We start from the raw sequence: 21,441 nt of genomic DNA, 5'->3' as shown, positions 1-21,441 counted from the left end.
GCTATGATGACAGGCGATCGGCCTTTTATAAAGCAGGACAAAGTAGCAGAAAATGTTTTGTTTGCTTCTTAAACACACACACACACACACACACACACACACACACACACACACAATGACACACACCATTATATATCCCTCATGCTGCAGTTAGCTTTATGGGAGAAATTTGGAGCAGACAGGGATGTTCATTGGCATCACAGCTGTGGTTAAACATCAGTACAGCCCCAGTGAAAATTTTCCACCCCACCCTCTTTCTTGATGCCTAAGATTGAATAAAATAAATACACTGGTGTAGTTCTGGTGGCAGTGGAGTGGGGGGCAGCTGGGGGCAAGCGTTACGAAAAGGCACACAACTGACTTGCTCCTTTATTTCCCATATTTTACCAGTAAGGAAGAACTTGTCTTGTTCAACAAGACAAGAAGCAAGTGCCAATGCAATCTCACTGAGACAGCTGACAGTGGCAATGGATGTCATACGTCAAGGGGGGGGCAATGTTTATCAGACGGAGGGTTGCATTGGTACATGCTCAGCACATGGCAAAGTTATGTGCCAAAGTGCCAGAGAACAGACAGTGGGTGGGATAAGAACTGTAGTTCTCAGATCACCTCTCAAGCAGGTTTTCCATCTGCTGTTCTACACAGTTTTAAACAATTTCCTCTTGGAAGCAGAAATCATACTCTGTTCTGATTCATCTCTGGAAATTTGATGCTTCGTCAAACTGCTTTTATTCTGCTTTATTCTAGGCAAATCTTCATAGTGCAGAGGTCAGCGTAAGAGCATTACTTAGGAGCGGAGACTCATTACTAATACTGAAAAAGGAAAATGAAAGAATAGAGGTAAGTCCCACCAGACTCTTGCAAATACTGGAAGCTCAATCCACAAACCAGTTAAGGCAGGAAAAAAGGCTGTCATCCTAAGATTATGAATTATGCTGTGAGGCTCACTGAATTTACTTCTAAGTAAACATGCAGACTGGCTGCTCATTTGTCCAGAAATATTTATCCAGATTCCCAAATACAATCAAATGGAAAGGCAGGAAAAACATTCTGCTCATTGATTTTCACACGATGTGGAAAAGTAGCCACCTAATTTCTTCTATGCCATTGCACTCTTAATTAAATTAGTGCATAATGAGGGTGCTTATTTTTAACATTAGCAGCTTTGCAGCACAATTCTCTGCATATTTATCCAGAAGTAAGTCCAATGGGGCTTTCTCCCAAGTAAACACTTACTTCTGAGTAAACATGCCTGTGGTTGCATCACACAACAGCTGCTCAGATCTCTTGGGATGCAGTTCTTTACAATGTTTATTGGAAGGAAGTCTCATTAAACACATTTGGATTCACTTCTGAGTTAGCATGTATAGGATTGTGCTGCTAGTATGCCTTGTTCAGCCTAAAGTGATTGGTAATTACATCTCATCGACTTCAGTACTACTTGTGTACACAAAACCTTGAGATCAATTGCAGCCGTTTTTATTTCAAAACACATTTTGGGACAGCACTAATTTGCACAGGTAACTAGTAGAAGAAGCAAAACTCTCACACAGCTTTCCCCTGGATATTATCACCACATAATAGGCTATGAAAAGCCTCTTTTTCCCCTTCACTTGCTTTTGTGTATTTGCATGAAATCTTCAAAATTAAATACAACTAAAAGGTTGTGTGTGTTAAGACACAATTAAATACAGATTAGATTAGACCTAGACCCTTGTTCCATCATTACTGAAATACTGATTTATTTTTGTCTGTGTGTTTTCAATTTTCAGACCATTATTAAAATTTCCAAAGAGCTTCTTCCTGGTCATGTGCCACTATGGGTTATTCTGCTGAGTGTTTTTGCTGGACTTTTGATTCTTACGCTGCTTATATTTGCATTGTGGAAGGTATGCCATATTTGAGCTTAGTGTTTCAGAATTATTCCACCCCTCAGTGAAAAATCAGTGAAATTCATAACAGGGTGATCAGTAGTACAGCAGAATCTGATTGCTCCCTATTGATAAAGGCAGCCTTGTGCCTCTATTGTTGCAGCAGGAATATCATACAAAGGAATAATGATCCCAGTTCCCCAAATGCCGGTTCTTATACTGCCAAAATGGCACCGTCCATGCATGGGGAAGTGGTGGCTGATTTCAACGAACCTGAAGTTTTGCAGAATTAAAAAACATATTTTAAGGGAGGGGGGACCTTCAAGGGTGAGGAGGGCCCCTGGAACAGAATGCTGACTAAAGCTACAGCTACAGAATTCTGACTAAATGTTACACATACTCAGAACAGATCCATTGATTTCTAGCATTGAATTTCACCCATAGTACATGAAGTTGTATCTGATGACATCCATTGCAGTAAGTATCTGGGTGACATTAAGCATTTGACCACAAGTGGGCGCCCTTGCCAAAGCCAAGGAAAGAAAGAAACGGATTAATAACACAAAGCAGATTTAATAAGTATGCACAATTTGAATCAAGTATCACTGTCTTAGGAGTTGCACAATGATCGTCTTAATTCAAGTGTTTCCGTTCTTTGCGTGACTGAGTGTCCTATTTCTGATGTTTTATAACAACTAATCACTTACTCAAAACCGATTTTTGATGGCAAAACCCCTCTTGACAGAGAAGTGCATGTTAGGTAGATTGGCCTTAAATACAAACGGAAATGAATTCCCCCCCCCATCTTTGCACATGCCTGTAAATTTTCAAACCTGGATTAAAATGTTGTTACCCCTTTCCTTTCAGGCTGGGTTTTTCAACAGGCCATTAAGGAAGAAAATGGAGAAATGAGAAGGGGAAACCCTCCAGAAGAAAACTAGGAATTCTACAAGGACTTGTCCTCAGGTCTTCTTCAGAACTGTGACTGTAAAACACTGACTTGGCGCAATCTAGATGGTCACAAAAGTTTTCTTGAACACTAACAGAAAGTGCCTAACACTAAACACACACACACAAAAAAAACACACAAACGCACGAAGCCAACAAATCAATGATAGAAAAGGGCACACAGCACATGTTGTGTGTCTAAGGAGACTTTGGGCTTCTGCATCTCAAGCAACCCTACATGCCATGGGGCATGCAGACTCCTTTTGAAACCGAGGAGAGCTTTAAAAGCAATTTGTGATATGGCCAGAATGGAGACTGGTCTACAGAGGAAAGGAAACAACAGTGGAGTTGTGGGTTGGGACCAACTGGCTGAAGGTAACTTAGCTTAGCTCTGCAGCTCTGCAGATCCCAGTCATTACCCCCCCCCCAAAAAAAGAGCAGCACTCCTCTAAGGCTTTCATATTTATAGGGCAGTGTGTTCTACTGAACTAAATGGGATGCACTTCCTAATAAGACAGGTTTCCCACCCATCTGCCACCCTCCTGATGTTTTGGAATACATACAGCTGTGTTAGCCCCAGACAGCACAGCCATCCACCCCCCAGGCTGAGAGAGGGTATTGGATTTGGGATCAGTCTCTGATACGTACAGCAAACGTTTTGTAAAGTTGCTGTTTTGTTGTTCCAAAAGAGGGGCGAAGGTGCAGAATCATTTCCCATAAGTAAAATAATTCAAAGCTTGGTCCTTCACTGCAAGCCTGACTTTCAAATCCTGAACATAGCTGTTGGTTTGAGTGGCAAACATTTGCTTCAAAGAACAGCCCTCAGAATGCATCGTTTTGAAAAGGAAAGATTTCCCTGCTCTATTTTTAACGAGACACACAAATGTGTTTTGATCAATTTTGATCAATTTATTGTATGACCATCAAAAAATATATATACAAGTGCAGTGCTGGTGCTATTGTACAAAAGGAGGTTTGTGTGCCTTGACAAACTTCGTTTCTGTGGTTTCACTAAGATTTTTGAATGGATAATCAAATCTGCACACACCTTTTTCAAACATTTAAGAGATGGGAAAATATGGTATATGGGTGGTTTGTGAGCTCTATGATGCTGGTGGGCATTTAACCATGTGGTTGTAATATATTTCCTCCATTAATCTGGCAATTATATTGAGGGTGGGTAGGATGTAGACAATGCTGGTGCTTAAAAAAAGATGTGCTGGTCAGAGCCTCTCATACATGTGGCTTGGAATGGAATATTTGCTTAAATAATTGTTTCCAATTTTTAACTGGCACATTGGAATTTTGGAAATGTGAGCAAGTATTTCGTGGAATGACCAAATATCATTATGACCATTGGAGGGCATTGTGTCCAAATCCAAAATTTATCTCTATGTTGCCCTATTGCTACAAGGTTACAGAACAGCTGTATTAGCATATAACTACATGAGGATTGCAAGTGGCCATAATTGTGACGTGTGAGGAATTCACAGCATGAATTGATCATAATCACACATATTTGTTCGGTACGGCATACATTTCACACTGGATATTCTGTTGTTTGCCATTTAAGATATTGTCAGAAAAACTCGTCGATAATCCTGTTATTTGCACATAAATTAAAAGGAATGGAAACTCAGATTTAGGATTATACACTGATTACCTACAAGCAAATTGCATCACAATATCAAGCAATTAAAAAGAAACAACAGTCTAGCGCTACAATGAAGCAAGGTGACCTCCCTTGGTTTTCCTTTTTTGCTACTTGAGTGTCCAGGAATTATTTAAACAGTAGCTATGTTAAGTGTCTGTCTGAAACACTATTATGTACACTGTATCTATAGAAATACACTGAAATAGATAGAATGGTTTAAAATCCTAATAGAGCACAAAACACAGTGGCCCAAATCCCACTAAATTTAGCCACAGGTGGCTGAAAGTACAAGAAGGTGATTTAGATACAACTAAACAACAACAACTTGTTGCAATTAGCCACTTAAAAAAGGGAATTCCATTCATTTTAATGGAACTCAATTTAAAAGTAAACTTGCTTAGGATCATGGCCTGAAGATTGCACTCAGTGGTCCATTTAGTCTAATTTAAGACAGTGGAGCTCTACTGGAGAAAGTTGGCTGCATATTGTTATCTAATATTGTTTAATGCAAGTCTAATTATCTTTCCCCAAATACAGTATATCACCTTTCTTTGGCACTATGAAAATGTTTTGCTATACATTCACAATTTGAGTAGCTTGGTATGTATATAAATGTGGATATTTTAAATGTAAGCTTGGTACATATTGTTTAATTTCAAAAGTTTTATCTCTTTTATGCTACCCTATCTGAAATTTTCACTATTATTGGTTGGTAGGTTATTCCTATTCCCAAGAATGAACACGGACATATGAGCTAGTTCACACATGACAGCAAACCACAGGAACCAATCTTGTCCCTGTGCACTTCTTCCCATCGTGTGTTTTCAATTAGTTACTTACTGTTTGGCAATAAATAAATAAATAAATAAATAAATAAATAAATAAATAAAGCCTGTCATTACATCTGATCTGGGAAATAACAGTTTGCACTAATCCTTCAATCTAGGATTGTAGAGCCAACTTCAAACTGGCTTACAATCCTAGTTCAGAAGGAAAGCACAAACCATGGTTTACCGATCTGGGTGCAGCAGCAAGCTATGGTTTGCACTGAAGTGAGAGTTAACTACAGTACCAGTAATTGAAATAGAGAACACAAGGAGACAGGAAGAAGTGCAAAAACAATGTGCTAGCTCAAGGTTTATTCCAGTAGTATCAAACCATTAGCTTTAAATATATTTGAGTATACATAGAGTTAAATAAATTTCCTTTTATTGTTTTAAGTGATTATATCAAATTGATGTAAGGAGTCTGATTCACGCTTTATAGTATCCATAGCATTCATAAGTCTGAAACAAACCATGAGTTCATTCCTGAATGCATACTGTTTGTTTGTGTATGCTTGTTCCTAATATGATTTCACAATCCTGTCTGAAGAAGCCCTTTGTTTAATGAATATAACTTAGCAGAAACCACAGACAGACCCACAACTTGAGACTTCTGAATAATTATGACTCTGTAGGTTGCCAGTTCTTGAGCAATTCCTCAAGATCAGTCAGCTGTGCACCTGGAGAGATGAGATAGGAAATCTTGGCCTCATTCTATTTCACCCTCCTTATGTGGAATTTCTAGTATCGTAATGAACTGGATCCAACCTCACAGCACTATCATTCAGTGTCTATTCTGAAGCAAGTCCCACTGAATTCAATTGGGATTACATTTCTAGGGATGAAGTATATAGCATTGCAATCCAAATCAGTTGTACCTGTGACCCAATGAAATCAGTGGGACGGAGTCGTGACTTAATCTTACTGTTTGGATTGCTTCACGTTAATTTTTTCATGCAACAACCCTGTCAGGTGTAGGTATTGTTGATGGGGCAGAGAAAGTAATCACAAGATGGCCTTAGGCAAGCCAGAGGTGAGAGATCTGAACCACAGGAGAGGATATTGCTGTTGCACTCAAGCCCTGGCCACTGTGAGAACAGGACGTTCGACTAGATGGGCCTTGGCCCTGATCCAGCGGAGCTCTTACGTTCTTAACGTGGAGGCACTGTCATACAGTGGTTCTGCTCCTTCCTCCTTCCTCCTTCAGAGAGTGGTGGTGGGGGATGAGTGTTCAGACCCCTGGGCTCTCACTTGTGGGGTGCCTCAGGGTTCTGTCCTCTCCCCCATGCTTTTTAACATCTACATGCAGCCGCTGGGAGAGATCATCAGGGGGTTTGGGCTTGGTGTCCATCAGTATGCGGATGATACCCAGCTCTACCTCTCTTTCAAATCAGAACCAGTGAAGGCGGTGAAGGTCCTGTGTGAGTGCTTGGAGGCGGCTGGAGGATGGATGGTGGCTAACAGATTGAGATTGAATCCTGACAAGACAGAAGTACTGTTTGTGGGGGACGGGAGGCAGGCAGGTGTGGAGGACTCCCTGGTCCTGAATGGGGTAACTGTGCCCCTGAAGGACCAGGTGCGCAGCCTTGGAGTCATTTTGGACTCACAGCTGTCCATGGAGGCGCAGGTCAATTCTGTGTCCAGGGCAGCTGTTTATCAGCTCCATCTGGTACGCAGGCTGAGACCCTACCTGCCCGCGGACCGTCTCGCCAGAGTGGTGCATGCTCTAGTTATCTCCCGCTTGGACTACTGCAATGTGCTCTACGTGGGGCTACCTTTGAAGGTGACCTGGAAACTACAACCAACCCAGAATGCGGCAGCTAGACTGGTGACTGGGAGCAGCCGCCAAGATCACATAACACCGGTCCTGAAAGACCTACATTGGCTCCCAGTACACTTCCGAGCAAAATTCAAAGTGTTGGTGCTGACCTTTAAAGCCCTAAACAGCCTTGGTCCAGTATACCTGAAGGAGCGTTTCCTCCCCCATCGTTCTGCCCGGACACTGAGGTCCAGTGCCGAGGGCCTTCTGGCGGTTTCCTTGCTACGAGAAGCTAAGTTACAGGGAACCAGGCAGAGGGCCTTCTCGGTAGTGGCACCCACCCTGTGGAATGCCCTCCCACCAGAGGTCAAAGAGAACAACAATTACCAGACCTTTAGAAGGCATCTTAAGGCAGCCCTGTTTAGGGAAGCTTTTAACATTTGATGGATTTCTGTATTTTAATGTTTTGTTGGAACCGCCCAGAGTGGCTGGGGGAACCTGGCCAGATGGGCGGGGTATAAATAATAAATTATATTATTATTATTATTATTATTATTATTATTATTAATCTTCAACTCTGCTTCTTAACCATAATGCTAGAAGGGACATGGCTCAGTGATAGAGAACCTGGTTTGCATGCAAAACATCCCGGGTCCAGTCCCTGGCATCTATACACCCGTCTGAACCCCCGGAGAGCTGCTTCCAGTCAGTGCTGATGATACTGTGGAGGTTTAAAGTGATATGATGATGCTTTACATGTTGAGTGCAGATAGGGCCTGATGCTAGAGTTGAAGAAAGAGCAACAGGTACTAATGAGCATTATGGCATTGGTATTGTGCAACTTATTTGAGAAAGCTTATACCCAGAGCAAACTTAGTTGGTCCTTAAGGTGCTACTGGACAATGTTTTATGTTTTTTATTATTTGAGATACACATTTTAAAAGATAGAGAACAGTAGAAAAGAAGAGCTTACTTCTGCACAGTTTTTTTTTTTTTGGTCTTTCTACATTCTTCTTGGCATTGTTCTATTAAAAAGAAAGAAAGCACACTCCAAGTATTTGTGTGTCATTATATGTATATGTATATGTATATGTATATGTGGTATATGTATATGTATATGTATAAAGCCCTCTTTCATGGAAAATGTGTTTTTCCAGGAACAAAAAGTTGGTGTTAGAGATTTTCCCACAACAGAAGCAGCTTTATTGATATTTGAATGCGTAGACATTTGAAAGTGCAACACTAAAAACCTTTTGATCACAGGTGCAGAATATGAAAATGTTGACATAATTAAAAGGACAAATGATTGTTGTTGCATATAAACATCCAAGTTCAAGATAATCTGTTGCATGAATTTCTAAGAGTTTCCTTACTAGCACGTATCTAAATGACTCACTGACTACTCCCACACTGTTTAACAATGTTACTCAAAAGAATTGCAACATTTTGTGTTGACACAGGGTGAGCATGCATGCAGGGGGTGGCCTTATCAGATGAGACGCGTATCTTGAATCACTGCATCTCCAGAAAAAACATCCTGCCCATTCATGGTGTGCATTTCATCAAGTTCTTGCTGCATGAACCCGATTTTTAGAGGGCAGAGCCATTATAAAAAAATGTTTCTAAAAAATAAATGTCAGAAATGAAGTCCATTTGGGAAAAAAATTCTCTTAGCAGAAAGCTGTAACAAAAGTCCACAAAGGGTGTAAGAATGTGTATTTCAAAAAGTGATAGCCAACATTAAATATACCCAGAGGAGACCTATTAAAATCAATGAATTTAAGTGACTTTATTTCAATGGATCCATTGTGATAAAATGGTAAAACTGTACCCTTTTTTGTATGAAAATTGTCACATGAATAAACACTCTTCTCCTCCTTGTAGGTTTCCACTCCTTTTTGGTTCATTCATGAGTTGGTGGCATTAAGTTTTAAGCCACCAGTGTTATCTTTCAAAATATTAATAAGCTCCTTCAACATTTGTTTAAAGATGAGCCAGAAATTATTTTGGCTTTGTGTCTTGAAATAATCTGTACAGTTTTTCAGACAGAAATTCCATCCTAAACTGAAAAATGCAAACACAAAACATTTGGTAAGTAATAAATGACACTTGCTTCATAGTGTGCTAAGAGAGTACCAACCCCAACCCAGCTATTTAGCATGAGATTTCTATGGCAAGAGTTTCTGAGTATTCTATTGACCACTGGAATTGTATCAAGGTTAACATTCAGCTAAAGATCTCCAATATGGGGAGGAAATTTTTTTGTTGCTGTTCTTTCTGTTCATCTATTTATACAATATGGGTTGCATATGCACATGGATCCCCCAAAATAATTATGGGAGCTGTGGTTTGTTAAGGGTGCTCCGAGTTGTCAAGAAACTCCATTTCCGCTCACAGAGCTACAATTCTCAAAGTTCCCTGGGAAGAGAGTATCATTAAATCACTCTGGAAATTGCAGCTCTACAAGTACAAATTGCACTAGTACTGGTGTGTATATTTCAGGGAATTCATATTATGGTCACTAGGGTGCACCTGTCAGAAGAACCTGAGCCATGGAGGCAGGTGGTGCTGTGGTTTAAACCGCTGAGTCTCTTGGGCTTGCCAATCAGAAGGTTGGTTTGAATCCCTGTGATGGGGTTAGCTCCTCTTGTTCTGTCCCAGCTCCTGCCAACCCAGCAGTTTGAAAGCACGCCAGTGCAAGTAGATAAATAGGTACCGCTGCGGCGGGAAGGTATATGGCATTTCCGTGCGCTCTGGTTTCCGTCATGGTGTTCCATTGTGCCAGAAGCTGTTTAGTCATGCTGGCCACATGACCTGGACAGCTGCTTGTGGACAAACGCTGGCTCCCTCAGCCTGAAAGCGAAATGAGTGCCACAACCCCATAGTCGCCTTTGACTGGACTTAACCATCCAAGGGTCCTTTACCTTTTTTTTGTAGCATGTGAGGAGCACTTCTTGTCTTCATTGCTAATGTGTCCCTCTCGGCATGGGCGTAGGCAGGGGGGCAGGAGGGGGCAATTGCCCCCCCTAGAAGCAAAGGCTGAGGGGCGCAGCAGTGCTCCCGGCGCGAAGCTCCAGAGTCACGCAGGGAACGCGAGCCTGTGGCTGCATCCTCCGCGCCTCCCAGGTCTTCGGAGGAGGCGGCCCCAGGCTCCCGCTGCCAACACGAGCCTGGGGCCGCCTCCTCCGAAGACCTGGGAGGCGTGGAAGAGGCAGCCACAGGCTTGTGTTCCCGGCGTGACTCTGGAGCTTCGCGCCGGGAGCGGGAGCCTGGGGCCGCCTCCTCCGAAGACCTGGGAGGCGCGGAGGATGCAGCCACAGGCTCGCGTTCCCGGCGCGACTCTGGAGCTTCGCGCCGGGAGCGGGAGCCTGGGGCTGCCACACTGCTGCGCCCCTCAGCCTTTGCTTCTAGGGGGGGCAATTGCCCCCTCCTGCCCCCTGCCTACACCCATGCCGAGAGGGACACAATAGCAATGAAGCTTCGCGCCGGGAGCGGGAGCCTGGGGCCGCCTCCTCCGAAGACCTGGGAGGCGCAGGCCAAGTGGCCCCGCCCACATTTCCGCTGTGGCCCCTCCCGCCCCTTGCCCCCCCTAATTTTGATCCTGGCTACGCCCCTGCCTCTCGGGCAACACTTTCCACCTTCCCAACTGCAGCCCCTTTTGGAAAGAGATGATTTGGCCACGGTACTCCACACTCAGTTTACTTCCAGACTGGATTATTGCAAATAGCTTGTGTGGGACTTCCCTTGAAGACAACTTGGAAACTTTAACTGGTTCAAAATGCAACAGCCAGATTATTAGCTAGGGGTCCGTTTAGAACTGACATAATAACCCTTGTTTTAAAATAGCTGCATTGGTTTGCCAGCGCATGTCTGAACCTAATGTAATCCTCACAGCACCCCTGAAAAGTAGGCCAGTATAATTATGTCCATAGTGCAGGTGGAAAAGGTGACACTGAACAAGTATGGCTTGGAAGGCCAGCCAGCTTTGTGATGAAGGCAAAATTTCAGCCTTGGGGCTTCCAGACTCACACCATAGATCCCGACACTAAGCCAGTTCTCAGACAGAGGAAGGAGCTTCCTTACATCTGTTTATGGAAGCTTAGGTGACGGATAACTCAAAGGAAACTATGGTACAAAAATGGTCCTCTGCTGGGCGTCTCTCTTGCATGCAGTGGCAAAAGTGGGCATGAACAGGCAGGTACAGCATACTAGGAAAATTATGGGGAAAAGTGGTAACAAAAAGCCCACACATTCTTAGTCATCCCTCAGCTCAAGAAGGCACTAATACAATACAATGGGCGCATTAAGGAATTTTACACGAGTCTTCGCCAACCTGGTGCCCTCCATGTTGTTGGACTACACCTCACATCATCCTTGACCATTGGCCGTGCTGGCAGGGGCTGATGGGAGTTGTAGTTCGGGGAAAAAATCAGGATGGCACCTCAGGGTTGTTTTAGACGCAGAACCTCCTTTTTAGATGTTCACTTCGCTTTATATGTTACTTCACTGACTTTAAAATATAGTTGCGCTGAATAGGTCCTGGCCATCCGCCCTAAAGTCCTGCCCAGCTAGCACCGCGGGCGACAAACGAAACAGCCGCCCGTTTCCGTCACTTCTGACCGGCCCGTGAGACGAAAAAGTTGAGCTTTCCGGGGGGGGGGCGTGCTCGGAGTTCGACTTATGAGGCAGGTGAATGGAGAGCTCACGCAAAAAAGCTCGCGCGTTTGTGGCGGGAAACCGCGGGCCCTGAGAGACTTCTTGTCTCTGGGCGGCGACGTCCGTCCGCAGGAGGTGTTTGTTGGCGAGGGAAACGGGGAGGGGCTGCTGCCTTCTCTCTCCCTGGGGACTCCTTCCACCAGCAGGAGCGTGGCGGGGGTGGCCGGCGGTGGGCGGAGCTGCCCTGCCCTCTCACGACTTCTCGTGGCTCGCGCAGCTCGTTTCACTCGCTTGCCGCGGCCGAGCTGCACCTTGCGCCCTCGCCTCGACCCTCCTCCCCTCTCTCTTTTTTTCCGGTTTGGTACAGTCGCCAGCGCGGTCCCCTCTCCGCTGGGAACTATGGGCGCGAGAGGACGCAGCGTGAGTTGCCTGGCTGTGAGGCGCTTGCTGCTGCTGCTGCTGCTGCTCAGCCCAGGTAAGTCGGCGGCTTTCTTGTCGGGCAGGTGGGAACTCGCCCGGTGCAGCAGGGCCAGGGCAGGAGACGCTTCTGCTGTCGCCTCGGGACGCGCTTCTTCTGCCAAGTCCTGAACTGCAGCGGGATGCGCAGCGCTTGCAAAGGAAGGGCGCCTCTCTGCTTAAACCCCCCCCCCCCAATAACCCACCAGCATTTCTAGCGTCGGAAAGATAAGTCTCATTTTGGGCTCCATTTTTAAATCTCCCCAGGGGGGAAACACAAACAAATCAACTCTTCGCTGCTGCTGCTGCTGCTGATCAAAACTCAGGATGCCATTCAGCTAAGTTTTAGAGTAGGCCTATTGAAATCAATGGGCTTGACTTTCGGTGGATCTATAAAGCTTAGTCGCACTACTATCAATCATGGTGTGTGTGAATGGCGCTTTTAACTCTCTTCTGTTGGAACCTGAGGGACTTGACAGTCTTTTTTGATTTGGGCTAGATCTTCGTAGACTATCATAAAATTGTTAAGTGTTGGAAAGGAACACGAGGGTCATCCAGTCCAACCCCCTGCAATGCAGGGATCTTTTGCTCAATGTGGGGCTTGAATCCATGACCCTGAGATTAAGAACTTCATGGTCTACTGACTGAGTTGTCTTTATAACAATAACCACAACAATAACCACAACAACAACAACAACAAATTGTTGTGGATAATATATAGACCAAGGGTGTAGATAAAGAGGAAGAGATTATAAATCTAGGCAGCCCATGTGAATGCAGGGTTTCTTCTTGGACTAAGACTGGGGAGATCGATCCATGACACTTGCTTGGGGACCTTATACCAGACACTCTCAGCCTCAGCTACCCTGCAGGGCAGGTGTGAAGATAAAATGGGAAGAGAATTGGGTATGCTGCCTTGGACTCCTTGGGTAAAATTATTATTACTAATTTGCTTTTTGTTAGTGTTTTAAAAAAAACAACCCACAAGCATTTCTGTACTAGCTCTCAACTGTTGAAAACATTTCAGCCCAGTAATTATTACACCATTCTTGCAAGGTAGGACCGGTATTATTATATCCATATTGCCATGTGATCCTTAACGTGTTACCTCAGGAGTAAGCCACCCATGAGATTTACACCGAGATAAGCATGTAGGATTGAGGTCCAGTGAATTAATGGCTAAAGTGAATTTTTAAAACAGGGACTTCATGGCTCATACTCTTAGCCACTACAGCAGACCAACTCTTATTTCCAGTTGATGACCAAAAGTTATTTCCAGTTGATGACCAAAAGTTCAATCCCTAGCATCAACCCTACAAGGGGATGCTAGGGATTGAATCTGGGCAATGCAGATACTCCACCACTGAGCTACAGCTCTTCCCTAAGAAACAATAAAGCAACACTTTGGTTATACTGCAGAGAGCTACATGAAGTGGCATTGTTGCTTTTAACTTTGACATGTATGACTAGGCTTGCTTGCACTACTTGTCTAGACAGCAGACTCCCGGGTGTTCCTTCAGCTTGTGTTCCTCACCTTCTCGCACAGCAACATTCAGCAGGGCAGCGATGCTTGCCTGACCTCCAGTTACCAGTGAGCTGCTGCAGAAGGGTAGGGATGAGACGATGGTGAGGGCAGCACAGTGTGAATGCACTGGCAGAGGCAATCCAGCACCCCCAGCAGTACATTTGCGCCACGCTGACCTCACTGTCGGCTCACTTCTTGACCTTTTGCTCCAGATACAGCACAGTTTTGGGAGGTCATGTACACACTTCTGCCACACCAGCTGCTGCTGGTCTAACTTCTAGAAGTCTCGCAATACCCTGTAGCAAATCGGGGTGGGGAAGAGGCATTCTGCGCAGGCTCAAAAAGATTCCTGTCCTTACTGTTATTTCATATTTTCTGGCCTGGAATAGGAGTTCATGTTGTATAATGTCAACAACAACAAAGCTGGGACTGATGGAGTCCAACAAGATCTGGAATGCCCACCCCTAGCTTAAGCAAACCACTGTATTCTTTCAGCTCCTAGTTCTGAAATATGGAGATACTGGTGTAGTAATGATCACGTAATTATAGGTTTAAGAACCTTAAGGTGGTTTTTAAAAAAATTATTTATAGTTGAATAACTATAACTTTAAATAATAAACTAAACTTGAGGTTAACTTACATGCCATGTTCATCCTTGGTCCAAGATGAATGTAAAGTTTGGAAATCTAAACTGCCTTGTGTTTTTGGATAAGTTTACACATACCAGTATTTTTATGGGAACAACAGCTGTGATATTCTCATGTCATAGCATTTTCCTTCAACGTTTCCAGATTGTAAAAATCAGGGTGTTTTTTTATCCATCTGAGCTAATGGTGGAGTTGGATGGCATGCAAAAACATTTACCTGTAAGAAGTTCCAACATGTTATTTCAGTAACTATGGGAAACATTGTGGAATGCAGTGCCAGAGGGAATGAAATCAGATACAAAGACATTAACCTTTTGGAAGAACTGTGGCATGAAAACCACCCTGTGATTCCCCTCCCCCCCTTTTTTTTCAAGAAAGGATGAAGTCTCAGTTCATGAAATGTTCTATCTGCATTTTTGTCTAATCTGCCTTTTATTCCCATGGTGAGAGTATTTGGACCTTTAACAAAAGCACCAATTCAGGCTGTAAAAGCCACCCAGCCTAGAGTGACAGTGTGTACCAATACTGTCCAAACAGTGTAGATCAGCAGTTCTCAAACTTTGTGTGTGTGTGTGTGGACCACATGGAAATTGCTGGGGACTTGGTAGACCACTATTTTTGTTCTAGAAAGCAAACCACATAACTCACATTTTAACAGCCATGGTCTTGCTTTTCTAATACAGTGGTACCTCGGGTTACAAACGCTTCAGGTTACAAACTCCGCTAACCCAGAAATAGTACCTCAGGTTAAGAACTTTGCTTCAGGATGAGAACAGAAATCGTGCTCCGGCGGCGTGTCGGCAGCAGGAAGCCCCATTAGCTAAAGTGGTGCTTCAAGTTAAGAACAGTTTCAGGTTAAGAATGGACCTCCGGAACGAAATAAGTTATTAAACAGAGGTACCGCTGTATGATAGATGTGCCTGTTTTGGTTGTGAGAAGAAGAAGAAGAAGAAGAAGAAGATATCCCGCTTTATCACTACCCAAAGGAGTCTCAAAGCAGCGAACATTCTCCTTTCCCTTCCTCCCCCACAACAGACATCCTGTGAGGTGGGTGGGGCTGAGAGACTTCAGAGAAGTGTGACTAGCCCAAGGTCACCCAGCAGCTGCATGTGGAGGAGTGGAGATGTGAACCCGGTTCCCCAGATTAGGAGTCTACCGCTCTTAACCACTACACCACAGAAAGTTCTGTGAAGTCTTGTAAACTTTCGCCTCAGGTCAGGTTCAGCATTAACCCTGCTTTTGCATTTAGACTTGAGGGTGGCAAGTGATGAAATCCCAATCTTTCACCGTTTTGAGGAAAAAAAAATATTTTTTAACCTTCAGAGCCAAGCATTAGAATTAAACTCATTATAGGAGCCATCTCCTAGATCAGGCACCCCCAAACTTCGGCCCTCCAGATGTTTTGGACTACAATTCCCATCATCCCTGACCACTGGTCCTATTAGCTAGGGATCATGGGAGTTGTAGGCCAAAACATCTGGAGGGCCGCAGTTTGGGGATGCCTGTCCTAGAGGCTGAGGTCCCTTCAGCCCCGCAGTAAAATATTTGAAGGGCCTGCCCCCCCACAAGTTAATGGATTTTGCCATTCAAATGGGGTGTGTGCCATGTCGTGTGATTGATTATGTACGGCGGGGCTTGTCTCCCCCCCCCAATATTTTATTTAAGTTGGCACCCCTGAAACCCATCACCATATTATGAAACCATGGGCCCTAGGGCCCTTTCACTGATAAATGTTAAGGGACAAGGCCTGCTTAGCCTGTCAAAAAGCCTAGCCCTGGTCAAAACAGCCATGATTTCCATTGTCAGTACAGTAAAAGCAAATCCAGAGCAGAGCAAAATACAGATGTCCTTGAACGTTCTGGGTTACTTGAATGGAGTGGTTCACAGACCACAGTGGTTAACCAGGCAGCCGTGGGAAACCCGCAAGGAAGACCTGAGTCCCACAGCAGCATTCAACAATATTTTGCCAATGAAATCAAATAATATGTAAAGGACAAGAAGTATGTACTTTTTAAATGTATCTAGGCAACCCCTTTTCAGAAAATTTCTAAGCTGAATTGCAACTTTATTAGCAGGCAGAGGTAAATATTAAAAAGGATTTCAAAACAAATTGAATGTAGTTAAATTTGGGGGCAGAGGGAATATATATATATGTATATGTATATATGTATGTACAGTGGTGCCTCACAAGACGAAATTAATTCGTTCTGTGAGTTGCTTCGTCTAGCGATAATTTCATCTCGCGATGCACGGGTTGCCGTGGCAAAACAAAAAAACAAGAGAAAAAAACCGCCCAAAAATTTGTCTTGCGAAGCGCAGCCATAGAAAACTTCGTCTTGCGAGTCACCAAAAACATCGCAAGACGCTTTCGTCTAGCGAGTTTTTCGTTGCGCGAGGCATTCGTCTTGCGAGGTACCACTTTATATGTATGTATGTATGTATGTATGTGGGTTTCTAAGTTCTTTTTACTTCAGAAGGCTAGACCAAGCCATTAGCACTCTGAAAAGTCTTGAACATTCACAATTCCCTGTTGTCATTTTCACTTACTCATTTCAAGGTTTCCATTGTTCGGCTTTGAGCAGGCTTGTCCCCATTTCCATGGTTACCGTGTTGAAATGCAGACAGGACACAAGCTGCATTCCGATCAGAGTTCTACATGCTGCTGCATGCCAGCAGCATATGCTTCGGTTGTTTTGGGGCATAGTGTTTAAGAGCCCATGTATGCAAAACAGTCAACATTTCTGTGTTTAATCCTTAAATCATTGTTAGCCACTGAATGAAAAAGGGTTGTAGCCAGTGTTTCGCTGGCAGAAAGCCCATGTAACTGATCTTCCCCTTCCCATCCTCCCCACTGCAGCCTCCTGCACCTTTGCCCCCAAGCAAGTCTCACAAGAGAGCATGGGGAACCTGCCCAAACATTGTGGGCTAGGTCTTCTGCAGCTGCACTGGGAGAAGAGACTGGCAGTGATCTAGCCAAAGTTGTTGGGGGGGGAGTGTCAGGATCGACCACAATCAACCACAGACCCCCCCCCCACGATCGACCAGTAGATCGCGATCGACCTGTTGGGCATCCCTGGTCTAAATAAAGAACGTTGCACAAGTGGGGCAAGAAACTTCTGCAGGATTGGGGGCAATTTCCCCTCCCATGGCTGCCGCACAGTATTGGTTTGGTTCCACCAGGTACAGAGAACTGCAGGTGGGGGAGGGAAAAGTCAAATCAATAGTGTCTCTCTAGGTTCAGCATCGACCTGAAGCTTTGCTGAGGTTTTCAGGTAGGGCAAACCTTTCTTTCTAAAGCTTAACCACAGTCAGCAAAAAGAAAAGAAAAGAGGCCAACACTCTTCCTGAATTACCAGCACATAATCTGCAATCTACAAATGACTTCTTTGTGACAACCACATATACATTTCGTACTTATCTTTGCATTTGACAAACTCCATCATGCATGCATGTGAATCTAAAATGTCCAGCACATTTCAGAAATACTCATTTTTAGTGAGCCACAGTTAATAAATTTACTACAGGTATGTGTAGGCGTGTGTGCATGTGTATTCACTGGAATTTAATTTAATTAGTAAAAGGTAAAGGTAAAGGGGCCCCTGACCATCAGGTCCAGTCGTGTCCGTCTCTGGGGTTGCGGCGCTCATCTCGCTGTATAGGCCAAGGGAGCTGGCATTTTTCCGCAGACAGCTTCCGGGTCATGTGGCCAGCATGACAAAGCTGCTTCTGGCTAACCAGAGCAGCGCACGGAAACGCCATTTACCTTCCCGCCGGAGCGGTCCCTATTTATCTACTTGCACTTTGATGTGCTTTCAAACTGCTAGGTGGGCAGGAGCTGGGACCAAGCAACGGGAGCTCACCCCGTTGCAGGGATTCGAACCACCGACCTTCTGATCAGCAAGCCCTAGACTCTGTGATTTAACCCACAGCGCCACCTGGGTCCCTCAATTTAATTTAATTAGTACTGAAGTTTTATTTGGGATATTTTTTGCAACAAGAAATATGTACTTTGCTTTTAGAATGTGTTGCAGCCTAGTCAAACCAAACCAAATAATCAAGTAGTGGTGTGTTTATATCTGTGGCTGCAGTGGAGCAACATTCTGTCCTGGTTGCTTTCAGATGGGCTTAGTTTGCAGGTGGGTCATTGAGATACTGCAAATGAAGTGCTGGCAATAGTTTTACTTTTTACATACCAGATTTCCCCTGGTATTTCCCTACACACATCATGCCAGTGATGTTGTGTAGATGCTGAACAAAACATGTATGCATAGAAAGTGTCAATTTACTATTAGTATACAAAGCCCTTGACAACCCTAGAACTAGTTTACCTGTGAGATCGGCTTACTGCATATATGCCTACTCAACGGCTTTGATCTGAGGAACTGGCACTGTTACAGGTGTAACATAATACCCATTCTACATTTATGTTGTTGTTGTTTAGTCGTTTAGTCGTGTCTGACTCCTCGTGACCCTATGGACCATAGCACGCCAGGCACTCCTGTCTTCCACTGCCTCCCGCAGTTTGGTCAAACTCATGTTCGTAGCTTCGAGAACACTGTCCAACCATCTCGTCCTCTGTCGTCCCCTTCTCCTTGTGCCCTCCATCTTTCTCAACATCAGGGTCTTTTCCAGGGAGTCTTCTCTTCTCATGAGGTGGCCAAAGTATTGGAGCCTCAGCTTCACGATCTGTCCTTCCAGGGAGCACTCAGGGCTGATTTCCTTAAGAATGGATAGGTTTGATCTTCTTGCAGTCCATGGGACTCTCAAGAGTCTCCTCCAGCACCATAATTCAAAAGCATCAATTCTTCAGCGATCAGCCTTCTTTATGCTCCAGCTCTCACTTCCATACATCACTACTGGGAAAACCATAGCTTTAACTATATGGACCTTTGTTGGCAAGGTGATGTCTCTGCTTTTTAAGATGCTGTCTAGGTTTGTCATTGCTTTTCTCCCAAGAAGCAGGCGTATTTTAATTTCGTGACTGCTGTCACCATCTGCAGTGATCAAGGAGCCCAAGAAAGTAAAATCTCTCACTGCCTCCATTTCTTCCCCTTCTATTTGCCAGGAGGTGATGGGACCAGTGGCCATGATCTTGGTTTTTTGATGTTGAGCTTCAGACCATATTTTGCACTCTCCTCTTTCACCCTCATTAAAAGGTTCTTTAATTCCTCCTCACTTTCTGCCATCAAGGTTGTGTCATCTGCATATCTGAGGTTGTTGATATTTCTTCCATCAATTTTAATTCTGCATTCATAAGAAATTGATATTTTAGTGTGACTGTACTTCTACTTTACAACTCCCTGCTTATTGATATCAGACAGATGCCTTCATTGTACATTTTTGGTGCTTGCCAAAACCATATTTGTTTAGATAAGCTTACCCAGATATGTGGGTGCATTTTTAGTTTATTGCTGGTTTTATTTTATTTTAAATTCTAAACAGTTTTTTTAAAAATCGTTCTTACCAATAATTTTATTGTTTTATGCTTTTTGTAAACTGCTTTGAGGGTCGTTGCTCTCTTTTTTACAATCAAGTGATATATAAATAAATAAAAGCACCGATTTCACAATAAGCACCCATTTAGATGCACTCCTAGTTGATCAGAAGGTAGCATCATTTTAGCCTCTGCACTGTTGCAGATTGTGTGAGCACAATGTTTCGAAGGAAGCAAGAGCAGGTATGTAAAAAAAGCCATTCAGCTGGTTTATTGTGGGGACTAAGATCAGGCAAGGGAACTTAGGTGTGGAGGGGGGTGAGGAAGTGTGGTTACCTCTTTCCATTGTACTGTTTTCTACTGTCTTTTGGCTTTTGTAGACATACATGCAAGGTTATGCATGCCTATCTCAGTACCCCCTCCCCTTAATTCATTCTCCAAATGAGAAAAATCTTTTTGATAAAGATAAAACATTGCACAGAGATGTAATTTCTTCTGGTTTGGGGATGAGGAAACATGTTCTAATGCATTTGGTAAGAGCTTCAAGAAGCATCACCATTTAAAGGAGAGCCTGAAGGAAGCAAGTTTGTGATGGGTGCAACCATGCATGCTCATATTGTTATCATTATTTATCTACAAGAAACACATTGCATTTTTGTCTGGTTGCACTACTATTTTTGGAGCTGGTAGCAAAGCCAGCCTTACCAGGATATTTTATGTGTTTTGTTTTGTTACCTGTAATATTTTCTTCCTCATTTTCTGAAGGCTGGCTGTTGGCAGAGGCTTGGGGTTTAAGGCTGGATTAGAGGCAATTCAATACTTCAAAATCCTTAAAGGTTTACCTAAAAGTATTTTAGGCAAACAATCTACAGAAATGTTTTTTCCCTCCCTGCTGGTTTCAGTATGATGGAACACATTTCCTTTACTTCCTTTTGAGGGCAGTGCTTCATAATTCTATGAGGTGCAGCATGAAGTTGCAACCCAAAGGGAACACCAGCAAAATATTATTACAGTATTATTATTATTATTACTACCACTACTACTACTATTACTGTTTCTGCCCTGCCCATCTGGCTGGGTTTCCCCAGCCACTCTGGGCGGCTTTCAACAGAACATTAAAAACAGAATAAAACTTCAAACATTAAAAATCACTTTAGCTATGCAGGAGGAGGGTACATGGTCAGGGATGCTGTAGTTGTAAGATTCCTGCACTGAGCTGCTTTATCATTCTGTGATTCTAAGTTATTTAGAATCTAAGTTATTTTTCTGGCACGGCATTAGAAAGTTGCACATAAAGTCAATTGACTTTTGCTGTTATCCAGCAAAACAATGCCTTACTGTACTCTGACAACTGCCATTCAACAGTAGGAAATAGGAAGTAAGCAGCTGGTGTTATTAACAGGTACAGCGTACAAAGTACAGGAAGGTAAGATGGGAAGATTGAGGAGAGGAGGATATGTAAATTCTATTGAGACAAATGCAAGTGTCACAGTACTAGCAAAAAATCCTAGCTTGTAGATCTGTATAGTATTGTTCTGTGCTTGAAATTCAGATGCTCAGTGACTAATTTACTCTATAAATGTAAATTAAAAAAGAAGAAGGCCTTATTTGTTTAGAGGCTAAAAATAAGTATGAAGCAAACTTAGCTCGGTCTTTTTTTAAATATG

General features: G+C 43.6%; 2 protein-coding genes across 2 annotated transcripts in view; both read left to right on the top strand.

Annotated features, from left to right (window-relative positions):
* ITGA1 (integrin subunit alpha 1) overlaps positions 1-5,106 on the top strand; it is a 69,745-nt gene extending 64,639 nt beyond the window's left edge. The window contains exons 28-30 of the mRNA XM_035100484.2: positions 748-840; positions 1,773-1,889; positions 2,739-5,106. Of these exons, the coding sequence (XP_034956375.2) occupies positions 748-840; positions 1,773-1,889; positions 2,739-2,783 (255 nt within the window). The 3' untranslated portion in view covers positions 2,784-5,106. The remainder of the gene's footprint in view (positions 1-747; positions 841-1,772; positions 1,890-2,738) is intronic.
* A 6,795-nt stretch (positions 5,107-11,901) lies between these two features.
* ITGA2 (integrin subunit alpha 2) overlaps positions 11,902-21,441 on the top strand; it is a 63,759-nt gene continuing 54,219 nt past the window's right edge. Inside the window, exon 1 of the mRNA XM_035100567.2 lies at positions 11,902-12,187. Coding sequence (XP_034956458.2) covers positions 12,112-12,187 — 76 coding nt within the window. The 5' untranslated portion in view covers positions 11,902-12,111. The remainder of the gene's footprint in view (positions 12,188-21,441) is intronic.

Source organism: Zootoca vivipara, chromosome 11 (assembly GCF_963506605.1).
Source record: "Zootoca vivipara chromosome 11, rZooViv1.1, whole genome shotgun sequence".
NCBI lineage: Eukaryota > Metazoa > Chordata > Lepidosauria > Squamata > Lacertidae > Zootoca > Zootoca vivipara.
Note: the sequence above shows the minus strand (reverse complement) of the source record. Positions and strands in the feature narration are given on the sequence as shown.